General features: G+C 40.3%; 2 protein-coding genes across 5 annotated transcripts in view; both read right to left on the reverse strand.

Annotated features, from left to right (window-relative positions):
- FNTA (farnesyltransferase, CAAX box, alpha) overlaps nucleotides 1-17,039 on the reverse strand; it is a 30,264-nt gene that overhangs the window by 9,373 nt on the left and 3,852 nt on the right. Inside the window, exons 3-4 of one of the 2 annotated variants that reach the window (XM_012538784.3) lie at nucleotides 10,664-10,778; nucleotides 861-965 (exon numbers count right to left, since the gene is read on the reverse strand). In XM_012538784.3, coding sequence (XP_012394238.1) covers nucleotides 861-965; nucleotides 10,664-10,778 — 220 coding nt within the window. The remainder of the gene's footprint in view (nucleotides 1-860; nucleotides 966-10,663; nucleotides 10,779-17,039) is intronic. The other variant, XM_033415361.2, reaches the window with a different exon arrangement.
- HOOK3 (hook microtubule tethering protein 3) overlaps nucleotides 10,728-17,039 on the reverse strand; it is a 139,909-nt gene continuing 133,597 nt past the window's right edge. For all 3 annotated transcript variants that reach the window (XR_007474572.1, XR_007474571.1, XR_007474573.1), the window contains one exon: nucleotides 10,728-10,778. The gene's annotated coding sequence lies outside the window, so the exon portion shown is untranslated. The remainder of the gene's footprint in view (nucleotides 10,779-17,039) is intronic.

The raw sequence follows: 17,039 nt of genomic DNA on the forward strand, positions 1-17,039 counted from the left end.
GACAGGGTGTGTGTGCCAGTCATTACCCTGGAAAAACATCCAGTGGAGGCAAGCCCTGCATGAAGAGCAGGCAGTCAGTGGCACAGAAGTGGAGACAGCTCTTGACGGTCACCACGCTGCTGCTTCTCCTTCACCATGACCACGGCAACGCCACCTCCTCCATCTCCTCTTCCTCGACCGCCACCTCCATCACCACAGTCGCTACCATTCATGGGGGGCTCACTAAATGCTGGGTACTGTCCGGACTCTTTCTTTCTTTCCTATTTGTTCTCTGTCCTCCTGTTCCCTAACTTCTCTTTTCCCCCACTGTGTCCTGCTCCCCCATCCTCTTGTCTAAGCTAAGTTAGGGGCTTAATTTTTAGAACAAATACACACTGTAAAAAACCCTAACATTATATTTTTCACACTGCTCTGTAAAATAACTGGTTTTATTATTTGCTTTCCCTTTTAGATGGTGTCGCATTCATTTTTGTACCCCCAACATCAATAAGAAATTTTTAATAAACAAATGAATAAAAGATGAAATACCAGAGAGTCATTTTATAACACACTGAATAGAAACATTTTTTCAGATTTTTCACTCAATTTTTTTCCTGACTCTAGTACTATTACGTGCTAATGTCGAAGTCTGAAATAATTACGGCAGCAAACATTTGAGTGTTAACTATGGGTCAAGCACCACTTCAAGCACTAAACATAAAGTTATCTCAGGTACTCCCAACAACACCGTTAAGCCTGGTGACATTAGCTCCAATGCAAGCACTGTAATCATAAAGAAAAAAACAATTCCCTATGGTTTCGTCACCCATTGGCAGGTACTATTAGCATAGTGACTTATTTCCTTCCTATTTTCATCTTACCAAACTTGATAGTTTTTGGGCTGTTCCTCAATTATTGCCGTGATGTAGTTCATTTCCTCATGTAGATCCTTTTGAAGTGACTTTAAGAGAACTCTCCGAAAATGCCTACAGCAAACATCAAGCATCCAAAGTCTCATTACTCCACATAAATTGCCCAGCCACAGTATCAAATGAAGTCACAAGACAACAACATAGACACATTTTTGGTAGGTATTCTATATAACCAGTAATTTAGCAACTTAACTGCTTGTCGTTGTCCAAACTCATACAACTATCTGATGAATGGAAGAATCAGGCATTTTGAAGCAAAATAGTGAAAGGCAGCAAATGTGAGACAGAAGAAAAGACAACCAACAAATGATTATTTCCAGGTAATACTCTGGTTACTAGTGTTCTATTACACAAGAATCAAAAACATCTCTTTCCCCATATGGTATAAGCTGTTCATTTAGATACATTACTCATATAATAAATTAATTTCATTACAAACATTATCATATATTTTATTTTTAGAACCACCCTAAAAATGTTACTTATAAATGAAACAAGTTTCTCTTTAATTTTTTCACAGGTGAAGTCAAACCATTAAAAAAACCTTTTCCCTAAAGACATGATTAGTTCTAGTCTATTTTCACTTCAAAATTTCAAAATATTCCAACTCAATATATAATGAGACAAAAAACTACTTTATTTTTTTATTTTCTTTTTTTTAATACATCTTTGTCGGAGCATAATTGCTTCACAATACTATGTTCGTTTCTGCTGTATAACAAAGCGAATCAGCCATATGTATACATATATCCTCATATCCCCTCCTTCGTGAGCCTCCCTCCACCCTCCCCATCCCACCCCTCTAGGTGGTCTCAAAGCACCAAGCTGATCTCCCTGTGCTATGCTGCTGCTTCCCACTAGCTATCTATTTTACATTTGGTAGTGTACATGTCGATGTTACTCTCACTTTGCCCCAGTTTCCCGACCACCCCGTGTCCTCAAGTCCATTTCTATGTTTACGATTTTATTCCTGCCCTGCCACTAGGTTCAGCAGTACCATTTTTTTTTGATTCCATATATATGTGTTAGCATACGGTATTTGTTTTTCTCTTTCTGACTTACTTCACTTTGTATGACAGACTCTAGGTCTGTCCACCTCACTAAAAATAACTCAATTTTGTTTCTTTTTATGGCTGAGTAATATTCCATTGTATATATGTGCCACATCTTCTTTATCCATTCATCTGTCGATGAACATTTAGGTTGCTTCCATGTCGTGGCTATTCTAAATAGTGCTGCAATGAACATTGTGGTATATGTCTCTTTTTGAATTATGGTTTTCTCAGGGTATATGTCCAATAGTGGGATTGCTGGATCACACGGTAGTTCTATTTTTAGTTTTTTAAGGAACCTCTATACTGTTCTCCATAGTGGTTGTATCAATTTACCTTCCCACTAACAGTGCAGGAGGGTTCCCTTTCACCACACCCTTTCCAGCATTTACTATTTCTAGATTTTTTGATAATGGCCATTCTGACTGGTGTGAGGTGATACCTCACTGTAGTTTTGATTTGTACTTTGCTAATAATTAGTGATGTTGAGCATCTTTTCATGTGCCTCTTGGCCATCTGTACGTCTTCTTTGGGGAAATGTCTATTTAAGTCTTCCACGCATTTTTTTTTTTTTTTTTTTTTGCGGTACGCGGGCCTGTCACTGTTGTGGCCTCTCCCCTTGCAGAGCACAGGCTCCGGACGCGCAGGCTCAGCGGCCATGGCTCACGGGCCCAGGCGCTCCGCGGCATGTGGGATCTTCCCAGACCGGGGCATGAACCCGTGTCCCCTGCATTGGCAGGTGGACCCTCGACCACTGCGCCACCAGGGAAGCCCTTCCACGCATTTTTTAATTGGGTTGTTTGTTTTTCGATATTGAGCTCCATGAGCTGTTTGTATATTTTGGAGATTAATCCTTTGTCCATTGTTTAATTTGCAAATATTTTCTTCCATTCTGAGGGCTGTCTTTTCGTCTTGATTAGGTTTCCTTTGCTGTGCAAAAGCTTTTAACTTTAATTAGGTCCCATTTGTTTATTTTTGTTTTTATCTTCATTACTCTTAGGAGGTGGGACAAAAAACATCTTGCTGTGTTTTATGTCAAAGAGTGTTTTTCCTATGTTTTCCTCTAAGAGTTTTATAGTGTCTGGTCTTACATTTAGGTCTTTAATCCATTTTGAGTTTATTTTTGTGTATGGTGTTAAGGAGTGTTCTGATTTCATTCTTTTACATGTAGCTGTCCAGTTTTCACAGCACCACTTATTGAAGAGGCTGTCTTTTCTCCATTGTATGTTCTTGCCTCCTTTGTCATAGATTAGGTGACTATATGTGCATGGGTTTATCTCTGGCCTTTATATCCTGTTCCATTGATCTATATTTCTGTTTTTGTGCCAGTACCACACTGTCTTGATTACTCTAGCTTTGTAGTATAGTTTGAAGTCAGGGAGCTTGATTCTTACAGCTCTGTTTTTCTTTCTCAAGATTGCTTTGGCTATTCGGGGTCTTTTGTGTTTCCATACAAAATAGTAAAATTTTTTGCACTAATTCTGTAAAGAATGCCATTGATAGTTTGATAGGGATTGCACTGAATCTGTAGATTGCTTTGGGTAGTATAGTCATTTTCACAATATTGATTCTTCCAATCCAAGAACATGGTATATTTCTCCATCTGTTCACATCATCTTTGATTTCTTTCATCAGTGCTTTATAGTTTTCTGAGTAGAAGTATTTTGCCCCCTTAGGTAGGTTTATTCCTAGGTATTTTATTCTTTTTGTTGCAATGGTAAATGGGATTGTTTCCAGATAATGGGTTTGCCCATTTTCTGGAGAGTTTTTGTAAATGGGTGTTGAATTTTGTCAAAAGCTTTTTCTGCATCGATTGAGATGATCATATACTTTTTTATTCTTTAATTTGTTAATATGGTGTGTCACATTGATTGATCTGCGTATACTGAAGAATCCTTGCATCCCTGGGATAAATCCCACTAGATCATGGTGTATGATCCTTTTAATACGTTGTTGGATCCTGTTTGTTAGTATTTTGTTGAGGATTTTTGTGGCTGTGTTCGTCAGTGATATTGGTCCATAATTTACTTTTTTTGTGATATCTTTTTCTGGTTTTGGAATCAGGGTGATGGTGGCTTTGTAGAATGAATTTGTGAGTGTTCCTCCCTCTATAATATTTTGGAAGAGTTTGAGAAGGATGGGTGTTAGCTCTTCTCTAAATGTTTGATACAATTCACCTGTGAAGCCATCTGGCCCTGGACTTTTGTTTGTTGGAAGGTTTTTAATTACAGTTTCAATTTCATTACTTGCAGTAGGTCTGTTTATATTTTCTAATTCTTCCTACTTCTTTCTTGGAAAATTGTACCTTTCCAAGAATTTGTCCATTTCTTCATGGTTGTCCATTTTTCTGGCATATAGTTGTTTGTAGTAGTCCCTTATAATCCTTTGTATTTCTGTGGTGTCCGTTGTGATTTCTTCTTTTTCGTTTCTAATTGTATTGATTTGCATCCCCTCCCTTTTTTTCTTGGTGAGTCTGGCTAAGGGTTTATCAATTTTGTTTATCTTCTCAAAGAACTAGCTTTTAGTTTTACTGATCTTTGCTATAGTTTTCTTCATTCCTATTTCATTTATTTCTGCTCTGATATTTATGATTTCTTTCCTTCTACTGACTTTGGGTTTTCTTTGTTCTTCTTTCTCTACTTCCTTTAGGTGTAGGGTTAGATTGTTTGAGACTTTTCTTGTTTCTTGAGGTGAGATTGAATTGCTATAAACTTCCCTCTTAGAACTGCTTTTGCTGCGTGCCATAGGTTTTCGGTTGTGTTTCTGTTGTCATTTGTTTCTATGTATTTTTTTATTTCTTCTTTGATTTCTTCAGTGATCTCTTGGTTATTTAGTAGTGCACTGTTTAGCCTCCATGTATTTGTGTTTTTTACAGTCTTTTTCCTATAACTGATTTCCAATCTCATAGCATTGTGGTCAGAAAAGATGCTTGATATGCTTTCAATTTTCTTAAATTTTCCGAGGCTTGATTTGTGACCCATGATGTGATCTATCCTGGAGAATGTTCTGTGTGCACCTGAAAAAAAAGTGTATTCTGCCACTTTTGGGTGCAATGTTCTATAAATATCAATTAAATCTATCTGGTCTATTGTGTCATTTAACGCTTGTGTTTCTTTATTTTCTGTTTGGATGATCTGTCCATTGGTAAGTGGGTTGTTAAAGTCCCCTATTATTATTGTGTTACTGTCGATTTCTCCTTTCCTGGTTGTTAGCATTTGCCTTATGTATTGAGGTGCTCCTATGTTGGGTGCATAAACATTTATAATTGTTATATCTTCTTCTTGGATTAATCCCTTGATCATTATGTAGTGTCCTTCCTTATGTCTTGTAACAGTCTTTATTTTCAAGTCTATTTTATCTGATATGAGTATTGCTACTGCAGCTTTCTTTTGATTTCCATTTGCATGCAATATGTTTTTCCATCCCCTCACTTTCCACCTGTACGTGTCCCTACATCTGAAGTGCGTCTCTTGTAGACAGCATATATATGGATCTTGTTTTTGTATCTATTCAGCCAGTCTGTGTCTCTTGGTTGGGGCATTTAATCCATTTACATTCAAGGTTATTATCGATATGTATATTCCTAGTACCATTTTCTTAATTGTTTTGGGTTTGTTTTTGTAGGTCTTTTTCTTCTCTTGTGTTTCCCGCCTAGAGAAGTTTTTTAGCATTTGTTGTAAAGCTGGTTTTGTGGTACTGAATTCTCTTAGCTTTTGCTTGTCTGAAAAGCTTTTAATTTCTCCATCAAATCTGAATAAGATCATTGCTGGACAGAGCAGTCTTGGTTGTAGGTTTTTGTCTTTCATCACTTCAAGTATACCTTGCCACTCCCTTCTGGTTTGCAGAGTTTGTGCTGAAAAATCAGCTGTTAACCTTTTGGGGATTCCATTGTATGTTATTTTTGTTTTTCCCTTGCTGCTTTTAATATTTTTTCTTTGTATTTAATTTTTGTTAGTTTTAGTATGTCTTGGTGTTTCTCCTAGGGTTTATCCTGTACGGGACTCTCTGTGTTTCCTGGACTTAGGTGACTACTTCCTTTCCCACGTTAGGGAAGTTTTCCACTATAATCTCTTCAAATATTTTCTCAGACCACTTCTTTTACTCTTCTTCTTCTGGGACCCCTATAATTTGAATGTTGGTGCGTTTAGTGTTGTCCCAGAGCTATCTGAGATTGTCTTCAATTCTTTTCATTCTTTTTTCTTTATTCTGTTCCTCGGCAGTTATTTCCACCATTTTATCTTCCAGCTCACTTATTCGTTCTTCTGCCTCAGTTATTCTGTTATTGATTCCTTCTAGTGTATTTTTCATTTCAGTTGTGTTGTTCATCTCTGTTTCTCTGTTCTTTAGTTCTTCTAGATCTTTGTTAAACATTTCTTGTATTTTCTCAATCAGTGCCTCCATTTTATTTCTGAGATTCTGAATCATCTTTACTATCATTACTGTGAATTTTTTTTCAGGTAGATTGCGTATTTCCTCTTCATTTATTTGGTCTTATGTTTTTAACTTGCTCCTTCACCTGTGATATATATTTAGCAGTCTCATTTTTTTTTTTTTGATGGTGGGATCGTGCTCCTGTCTTACTTGTTCTTTGGCCTGAGGCGTCCAACACTGGAGTTTGTTGGCTGTTGGGTAGGGCTGGGTCTTGGTGCCGAGATGAGGACCTCTGGGAGACCTCACCGCAATGAATATTCCCTGGGGTCTGAGGTGCTCTGTTAGTCCAGTGGTTCAGACTCGGAACTCCTACCACAGGAGCTTCAGTCCTACCCCTGGCTCAAGCACCAAGATTTTGAAAGCTGCGCAGAGCAGCAAAAAAATAAATAAATAAATAAGAAGAAGAAGAAAGGGTAAAAAATAAAATTAGACTAGGAAACTAACAGGTATGTTAGAAAGAGTATAAAAATAAAAATATAGATGAAACAACCATAAGGTAAAACAGAATCACAATAGTAAACAAGAGCAGAAGGGAAAAAAAAAAAAAGAGCAGAAGGAAGAAAAAAAAAAGGTAGAAAACGCCTTGGCTGTGGAGGGTGGGGCCTAAGCAAGGGTGAGGTTTGGGCAGTGGGTGGGGCCTATGCTTAGGACTCACACAGCTGGAAAAGGCCCTGGGGGTGTGTGTGTGGGGGGGTGGGGCTTAGGCTCAATGGAACAGAAGGGGCCCAGGCCTGCCTCTGGTCTCAGAGGACGGGGGACCCGGCCTGGGAGCCCAGCTGGCTTCCTGGGCCCAAGTGGGCGGGGCAAACACCCTCTGCTCCTCTCCTGCTCCTGCCGTCCTGGAGGGCCCCTCCTGCTGCCTCTCCTCCTCTCCCCCGTCCTCCCTCCTATGCCTCCAAGACCCATGCATCCTGGAGGGGGCTTTGGAGGGCGGGAGATCCGGCCTGGGAGCCCAGCAGGCTTCCCAGGCTCAAGTGAGTAGGGCAAATGCTGGGCACTCTGCCCGCTCCAATCCGAGCCCCCGAGGGTCCCTCCAGGCATAGGAACCCCTCCCCTCTCAGCCACCCCTCAGGGGCGCTGGTCCTGTCTGGCCTCCACTTCTCCTCCCTGCTCAGTCCCCCCACGTCCTACCGGTTCACTTGGGGGTTCCTCCCATCTCCTTGGGCATCGAGGTCCCCCACCAGTGTCTGGCAAGCGCCCTAGTTGTGGGGAGACGCCAACTCTGTGTCTTCCCATACTGCCATCTTGACTCCAACCCCCCAAAAAACTACTTTAAAAGTTATCTCTTAAAATGAAATGCTAAATAGAGGAAATGACAGTATTCCTCTATTATAATTAGTTTAAAGAAAATAAGGCTTCACAGAGCACATACACATACAGGCAGCCTGGTTCATATGGGTAATTTCAGGTATACTGTTTTTAAGAAAACAGCAAATAAACTTAGGAAATTTTAAATGCATTCTAAGTTGCTCTGAGCTGTGTACAGTCAGGAATTTCTTACAAGCTAAAAATGTGCATATTAGAGACATAAAGTGATAGAAGATCACCCTAACAGCTCTAGATAATCCTACTAAAATGACAGTAAAGAAATAAAAAGGGTATAAATCCACAAGGATGAGGGGATACCACAGCAACTGGAAGAGGTCAACAAAACGATGGAAAATGGTAAGCTGATAAGTTTTGACTGACTTAGAAAACCAGAAAGTGCTAAAAACCTGTCAACTGAGGAAGAAAGGTTCAGAAATCAGATGTATCAGGTATTTCCGAAACTGGAAGTCAAGGGTGGGGCTGAAAACATTTTAAAATGTAGACAGGGTCCTCAGCAGCCAAGATCCTTCCCCCAACCCTGAGCAGAGAGGTGACAACATCTCCCAACCTGGGTGTGTGTGTCTGTCTGTCTGTCTTTTTCTTCCTCACACAGAGCTCCTAAAACCCTTGTAAATTCCTGAGTGATAAGAGCACTCGGGCATCCCTTCTACTGAGGTGATTCTGGTTGGGCTCCTGGATGGCTCCTGGTCACCAGAAAGACCAAGCCTTGATTAGAAACTTGGAATGTTCAGCCCCACCTCCCATCTTCCAGACAGGAGAGAAGGGCTGGAAATGGAGTTAATAATCGATCGTTTCCACGTGAGGAAGCCACCATTAAATCCCAACAGTAGGGGATTTAGAGAGCTTCCAGGTGGGTGAACACATCCATGTACCAGGAGGGTGATGCACCTCAACCCCACAGGAACAGAAGCTCCTGTGCTCGGGACCCTCCCAGATGTCACCCTATGCACCTTTTCATCTGGCTGTGCATCTCTGTGTTTTATCATATCATTTAATAAACTGGTAAACATAAGTAAGTGTTTCACTGAGTTCTGTGAGCTGCTCTAGCAAATCAGCTGAACCCAAGGAGGGAATTGTGGAACCTCTGATTTATGGCCCACCAGTCAGAAGCACAGGATGTGCGACTGGCATTGGGGTGGGGCAGGCTTGTGGGACCGAGCCCTTAACCTGTGGGATCTGACGTTACCTCCAGGTAGACAGTGTTAGAATTGAGTTAAACTGTAGGACACCCAGGTGGTGTCACAGGGCACTGCCTGGTAGGGGAAAAATCCCACACACATTCAGTGACTAGAAGCGCCAGAAGTGAAGTGTTTTGTGGAAGTAAAGAAAACACATAGGAGAAGGAGGACTAGGGTTTTCTTAAAAAGCCTGGGCAGCAGACAAGTGGCTTTATTTTCTGGAAAAATCCAAAGCAGAAAGAAATACCAGACACAGCAGAAGGCAGGGTGAAGTAAAGGCTGGAAACAAGGAAATTTAACGCTGATACACTGAACAGCTGAGATGCCCCCCACCCCTGTCTTCCCCTGCCAGAACTGACCCCCAGAACTGTGGCAGCCAAATGTACATTCTTCAGGCAGCTCTTCTTCAGAGAAACAAAGTAGTCAAGAGAAAAAACCCAGAAATACTGACATGTGAAGACGTCAAACAAAGCAGCCATGCCTCCACACTAACTTCACGGTAAACCCCTCTCGGTGACAAGTCCTGCAACACGCAGGGATGCCAAATCATTTTCCTGCTTCCACTGTAAGTATGAAAGGAGAGCCAAGAACTTACCATTCATTTGAGAAAAATGTTTACATTAAAGAGACCAAAACAAATAAACAGAAAAATGAAAACATATCCCACCCATGAAATAAACAAGATGCTATTAAATAAGAATACTCAGAGAAGATAAAAAGAGCTCTTGTAAATTAAAAATGAGTGCAGATAGGTTAGAAGATAAAGCTGAAAAAATCTCAAAAGTAAATAAAAACAGATAAAAGTAAGAAAAGACAACCTCAGAAGTACAACATGCAACTAAAAGGCATTCCAGAGAGAGCCAACAGAGGAAAGAGAGAAGACATTATCAAAAGAACATAAAAAAAAAAAAATTTCCCAAAGCTAAAGAAAAGGTTAAAACGAAGGAATGGGAATCTTCTCAATAGAGGCTGAAAGAAACAGAAAGACAGTTTTAAAAATCTAACGGAGAATGATTTCCAATCTAGAATTCTATCACTAAAGCTCGAAGAGACTGAAGACACTTTTAAATTTACGAAACCTCAGTAACAATTTCCATCACAGCCTTCTAAGAGTTTTCTTCTATTCAAGGATCTGGTCTATAAAATGAGAGTAAAGCAGGAAAGAGAAAGATGTGGGATCTAGGAAACAGGGACCCGACACAGGAAAGAGCTATGGACCAGACACACGGTGCCCAAGTCCTTGGAGAAGAAAGGAAGGAACTGAAGGGTTACCTGCTGTGCTCAACAGTAACGCGACATTCTACATGAGCAGAGAGTCGGGGAGACAGATAACTTGCTGGTAAAAAGAGAACAAAACTAAATAAAAAAGCCAATCTGTTAAAGGAAATATAAATATATGATGAAATGTGGGTCTGCATGAACCATGAACTGATTACTGTGATGGAGACAGTATAGGAGACTGAACTCTGTATCTTCCATAGCAGGAGTAATGTGTAAAGTGAAAAAATTAAAAATAATCAAGCATATGATTTAGAATATAGAGGTGATTTTAAGAAAAAACACCTAGGAATTGTTGCCTCCGGGGAGTGGGACTCTGTAATGAGAAGGAATAGAGCAGAGATTGCTATTTTTCATTCAGTCTCTGACTTTTAAACTCATATGTGAATTGTTATTTTGATAAAAATTATCGTTAAGAAAAAAGTCATCCAAACTAAAACCTGCGACATTCAGACAGGGAATATTAACGAGGTGTCTTACTTACCACACTGTGTAATTGGCTGCATTTAACTCGATAGCATCTCTGGTTAGTTTAAAAGCTCGTTCACTTCTCTCGTCACGCTGCAGGACAGCCCGGAAATAATCATAAACATCCTGAACTAGAAACAGAGCACACAACTGCATTAGGATGGTCTTTCTTGTTTAAAACAACCACTATAGTACAAAATGTTGTTTTACTCTATGAGGAAGATACTTTATCGTATGTATACGATTTATAACAATACGCAAAAGAAAGAAAATCCATGACTATGACTGCCACCCTGATAACTTGTGTCACAGCCAGGACGCACGTACGGGGGTTGATGCCTGACTCCAGATCCCCCAGAGACCTTATGCATTAAAGAAAAATTAAGAGTGCATATATCCAAATATATTCACTTAGCTGTTTTTCGCACATTTTATTTTGATCAGTTTTTTTTAACTGAAAAAGTAATATACACAATGATAGAAAACTCAAACAGTACAAAAAGGTTCATGCTAAGTTTCCATTCCACTAAATTCCCAGTTCTTCTCCCCAGAAGCAACTGTGGAGTGACTCTAATGTATCCTTCCAAATATATCCTATGCACACAAAAGTACATGTTCTAATTCCATCTTCTCATTTTTTTTAACACAAATGAGATCAGATCCCATATTCTAATGTCCTGGGCCTTGCTTTTTTCACTCATACATTATTCAAGGTCGTATAAACTAGTAAATATCTCTATGGAAAACCACTTGGTAATATCTATTAAAAATTAAAAACTGGGGACTTCTCTGGTGGTGCAGTGGTTAAGAATCCGCCTGCCAATGCAGGGGACACGGGTTCGAGCCCTGGTCTGGGAAGATCCCACATGCTGCAGAGCAACTAAGCACGTGTGCCACAACTACTGAGCCTGAGCTCAAGAGTCCGCGCGTCACAACTACTGAAGCCTGCATGCCTAGAGCCTGCAAGCCACAACTATTGAGCCCGTGAGCCACAACTTACTGAAGCCCACAGGCCTAGAGCCCGTGCTCCACAACAAGAGAAGCCACCGCAATGAGAAGCCCACGCAACGAAGAGTAGCCCCCGCTCGCCACAACTAGAGAAAGCCCGTGCACAGCAACAAAGACCCAACACAGCCAAAAATAAAGTGTTTCTCTAAAAAATAAATAAATAAATAAAAACTGACTACTCATTGACCTAACAATTCCAGTTCCAGTAAGTTTTCTTACAAATATACTCCTGTATGTGCCCAAAGCATCCAAGGAAATTTACATAAGAAATAAAAGAAATGAAAACTGGAAACAACTGAAATTTCCATGAGTAAAGAATGGGTTAAGTCCATCACGGTACACCCATACAACAAAATCCTATGCAGCTATTAGTAACGAGGCTGGTCTGTTATGTACTGAAATGGAACAACTGCTAAGACAGGTTGTTGAGTGAAAAACATAAGGTGCAGAGCAGCAGCTATTCGTTTAGTTAAAAATATATGCTTATTTATGAACATACGAGTTTGAGGAACAAGTTGAGAAGGTGACATAATTTTCAACCACATTCCCCATTACAAAGTTTACTACATTTTTCAAACAGTTGCACAGCATTTCGTTGTATGGGCACTCTATACCTAACTCGTCCCCTATAAATGAATGTTTAAATTGTTTTCATTCTTTCACTGTCCTATCATGGTATGTTTCTGCACACACGTGCAAATTCAGTACATCTGTAGGATGAATTCCTACAAGCGGAATTACTGGATCAAGGTTACGTGCACTGTTGATGCTGACAGACAGTGCCAAATTAACCTCTCAAAAAAGGTCTGTTCAATATATAGTCCCTCCAACAATGTATGAATACACCGATTTTTTTCCACATCCTCACTGACAGAGTATCAAAACTTCTGATCTTTGCCAATCTCTTAACTGAAGGAACTTAGACCTTTACAAATATTAACCTATTTTACTCTCATTTCCACAAGAGAAACAGGCTTAAGAGAGATTAACAAGTTCACATGGCCCAGTGTACTTTGGAGACAGAAGTTAAACCCCAATCTAGTCTGACACCAAAGCACACACTGCTAATCACAATGCTCATTTCACTGCAGCTGAAATGCCTTCACATCACAGCACAGATTAACATAGAGAACAGACTAAGGCCCTAAACAGACTACTAAAGAAACCCAGGTGTTAAATACTCCTCAATACTTGTTTTTCCACAATTAAAAATTTATGTGGACATGGTATGCTATTTTTCTTTTTTTTAAATTTTTATTTATTATTTATTTGGCTGCATCAGGTCTTAGTTGCAGCATGTGGGATGTCATTGCGGCATGCGGGATCTTTTGTTGCAGTGCACGGGCTCTTCGTTGTGGTGCATGGGCCTCTAATTGTGGTGTGTGGTCTCCAGAGCACATCGGCTCAGTAGTTGCAGCGCGCAGGCTCTCTAGTTGTGGCGCATAGGCTCCAGAACATGCGGGCTCAGTAGTTGTGGCGTGTGGGCTCCAGAGTGCAAGGGCTTGGTAGTTGTGGAGCACGGGCTCAGTAGCTGTGGCGCATGGGCTTAGTTGCCCCACGGCACGTGGGTATGTTCCCTGACCAGGGATCGAACCTGCATCCCCTGCATCGGAAGGTAGATTCTTAACCACTGGACCACCAGGAAAGTCCTGCTATTTTTCTTATAGCATATAATTTTCCAGTTACTGACAGGGTTCACAAACTTTTAGGAGGTCAATATGCATGAATACAAGGTCAATATATCCTGATTTGCCTAACCATTCTGCTACTACTGGTTGTTTTCAACTTTGTTTTATAAAAATCACTACTTTAAGCATCCAATGACCTTTCATTAAAAAATTTTAAAAATTAAATATACAATACACACATGTATTTATGTGTGTGCATGCAAGCACACATGGGTATGTATAGTTTCATTAGACTACAACCCAAAAAAGAAATTATCAGAGGAGAGCATGAATAATTATAGCTCTTTCTGAACATACAAAGGTCATCTACTCCTAAATACTATCTTTAAAATGCTGAATTTAATTTATACCAGAGTAAAATTTAGAAACAATATAAATGGTAAATAACTATGGAATATTATGTGGTCATTAAGAACCAAGCTCCCAAATACTTTAAAATGTGTAACAAAATGCTTATAACATGTTAACTCTATATACAATGTATAAACACATTATTTTATATTCACACATGCACACATACATAGTATAAACCTAACTCTGTGGAAACATATTTTCCGAGGAGTGGAAGGCTATACACCAAATGTTAACAGTGGTTAGTTCTGGATGATTATACTCTTCTTTTGATGTTAACATCTTCAAATTTTTCTTCAATGAGCATGCGTTACTTTAAAAAATATTTTTTTTTGGCTGCACTGGGTCTCCGCTGTGGCGTGTGGGCTTTCTCTAGTTGAGGCGAGCAGGGCCTACTCTTCGTTGTGGTGCGCAGACTTCTCACTGCGGTGGCTTCTCCTGTTGCGGAGCACGGGCTCTAGGCGTGTGGGCTTCAGTAGTTGTGGCACATGGGCTTAGTTGCTCTGTGGCATGTGGGATCTTCCCAGACCAGGGCTTGAACCCATGTCCCCTGCATTGGCAAGGTGGATTCTTTTTTTTTTTTTTTTTTTGCGGTACGCAGGCCTCTCACTGTTGCGGGCTCTCCCGTTGCAGAGCACAGGCTCCGGATGCACAGGCCCAGTGGCCATGGCTCACGGGCCTAGCCGCTCCGCGGCATGTGGGATCCTCCCGGACCAGGGCACGAACCCGCGTCCCCTGCATCAGCAGGCGAACTCTCAACCACTGCGCCACCAGGGAAGCCCAGCAAGGTGGATTCTTAACCACTGCGCCACCAGGGAAGTCCTCCAAAATATTTTTAATTAAAAAGAAATACATGTTCCGGGAGTCAGCCTGGAGGGCGCGGAACACCATGCGCCCGCTTGGCCGCGCCATCCGGGTGGGGACGTGCACGGCCCTGGTCCCCCAGCCAGCCTGCCTGGGACTGGGGCGCAGCCCAGTGGCTCCCCGCCCGCTCCTCTCTCCTCACGCTGCCCCTCCGTACGATCCCTGGCGTGAGGCGGCCGAGCTGAGGCGCTGAGAGAAAAGGGAAATTGCAAAGCTCATCTACAACCAGATCGACAGCATATTTTTTTTAGGACTCAAGAATCAACATTGGGCTATTTCCTAAGATTAAACCATGAAAGCCCACTTGGAGGCTGCACAGCCATCTGCACACTTGAACCTGAAAATGGACTTTTTTCATCGGGGAGATCTCGTTCTTCAGCTAAATCATCAGAAGTGGTGAGAAGAAAAGATCCCTACCCGACCGAACTCCTCCAGACAAATTAAATCAGTCCAGCGAGGAATGGAGCTGTACAGATCATTGGCCAGATGACCATCTTCTGCTTGCACCGCCACTGAGCCATCCCTCTAGGACTGCCACCTACATGCAGGTTGCACCCAGTGCAAGGCATCCAGCTAAGGCAGGGAATGGGAGCTGAAATCCTACCCCATTCACCAAGCCGAGTTTATTGGTGCATGGCCGTGTCTGCCCAGACGATGTGGCTCCTTTTTCAAATTTTCGCCAACGCACCCTGTATGGGCTAGTGGCATATCTGACCACGCCACTCCCATATCCCAGTTCTACCCGGAATTCTATTCCTTACCTCAGATGGATTCAAGATTTTCATGAACAAGTTAGGTTTCTTCCAAAAGATGAAATATTTGACCCAAATTGAAATTAATTTCATAGGTAAAGCTCAAAATATTACCATAGATGTGAATTATGTATGTATTTATGTATACATGTATATACAGTTATGTAGATTCATATGTCTATGTATCAGAAGTTAGCACAACTTAAATTTGGTAAATGTTTAATATAAAACTATTTTGAGTATTCAAAAAAAAGAAAAGAAAAGAAAGAAATACATGCTCTTTGTAAACACTGCAAACAATATAAAAGTACATGAAGTCTCCCATATCCAGTGCTACTCCCCAGTGCACTGGATCTGTATCACTGGTAATGGCTGTTACCAGTTGATATGTCTCTCCAGACATTTTTCTAAGCAAATAAATGTAATCTTGCTCTTGTTTTTTAATGAAGTTGGCATAACACTTTCATTCTGCTTTTCATTTTGGCATTTCCCCCTCAGTGATATGTTCTTCCATGCCTGTGTATACACATCTACATCATTCTTGTTTCACTTCCATACAGTGGGCCTGGCCTAATTTACATGTCAATGCTATTTTTTTGCAGAACAGATTTCTATAAATGGGACTAGGATACTCAGTCTTAGGGCTATATGACCCTATATAATTTAGGGTCATAAATAAATTTGGGATTATATAAATAGAATTTTATATTCATTAGATTTTTTGATATTAAAAGTCTGTTAATTAAAAATTACAAATTTAATATACTGTCATACTCAAAGTGTCTAAAACTTATGTGCCTTTTTTTCACTCAACACTGTTTCTGCGATCTGTCCCTATTATAACAGATCTAGATCCTCTTATTGGTTATGTAGCACACAGCTGTATGACAAAGATACATTTATCTATTCTCCAAAACACAAATATATAGCCGGTTTCCAATATTTTGTTCTTCCAAAAAATGCTGTGAATTGTAACAGCTATCACACACAGTGCTTACTATGAGTCAGCCACTGTTCTCTTATTTCATGTGTATACCTCACTCACTCTATAAAGTAGTTACTACTATCGTCCTCATTTTACACAGAAGAAGACAGAGATAATGAGAGGTTAAATAACTTGTCCAAGGTTACAGAGTCAGTAAAGTGGTGCAGTTAGAATCTGAACTAGGTGGTCTGGCTCTGAAGTCTGTGCTCTCAGCCTCCTAGTACATGTCTTCTGATGCCATAAGCCAGAGTGAACCCAGAATGTATCAGGCGAAGCAGCATTTCAAGGTTGTAAGATATGAGCATTTTCTAGTTTTACTAAATATACACGCAATAGTGCTTTCTAAAATGGCTAAACATATGAAAACTACCATCTGAAAAGCATGGATCTGTTCGTATGTCTCAATATCTGATATCATAAAACAGTTTAAAATTATCTTTCATTCCTAATGATAATGGATTGTCCCCCTATTTAATGGCTAACGAAATTTTTTCTTCTATGAACTACAAGTTCATACCCTTTGTCTATTTTTTGATTAGTTTCCCTGTTTCTTTAACCTTTCGTAGGAATTCCTTATAAGGTTCTGAATATCGATCCTCTGTTTATACATCTTCTCCTACACTGCTGTTTGCTTTTTAACTTATTCATGGTGTCTTCTGTTGCACAAATTTAAAATTCTGATATAATCATTTATCAATTTTTGATCAATGGGTCATTATTTCTCTCTTTTCCTTTGTGGTTTGT

Source organism: Orcinus orca, chromosome 21, assembly GCF_937001465.1.
Source record: "Orcinus orca chromosome 21, mOrcOrc1.1, whole genome shotgun sequence".
Classification (NCBI taxonomy): Eukaryota; Metazoa; Chordata; class Mammalia; order Artiodactyla; family Delphinidae; genus Orcinus; species Orcinus orca.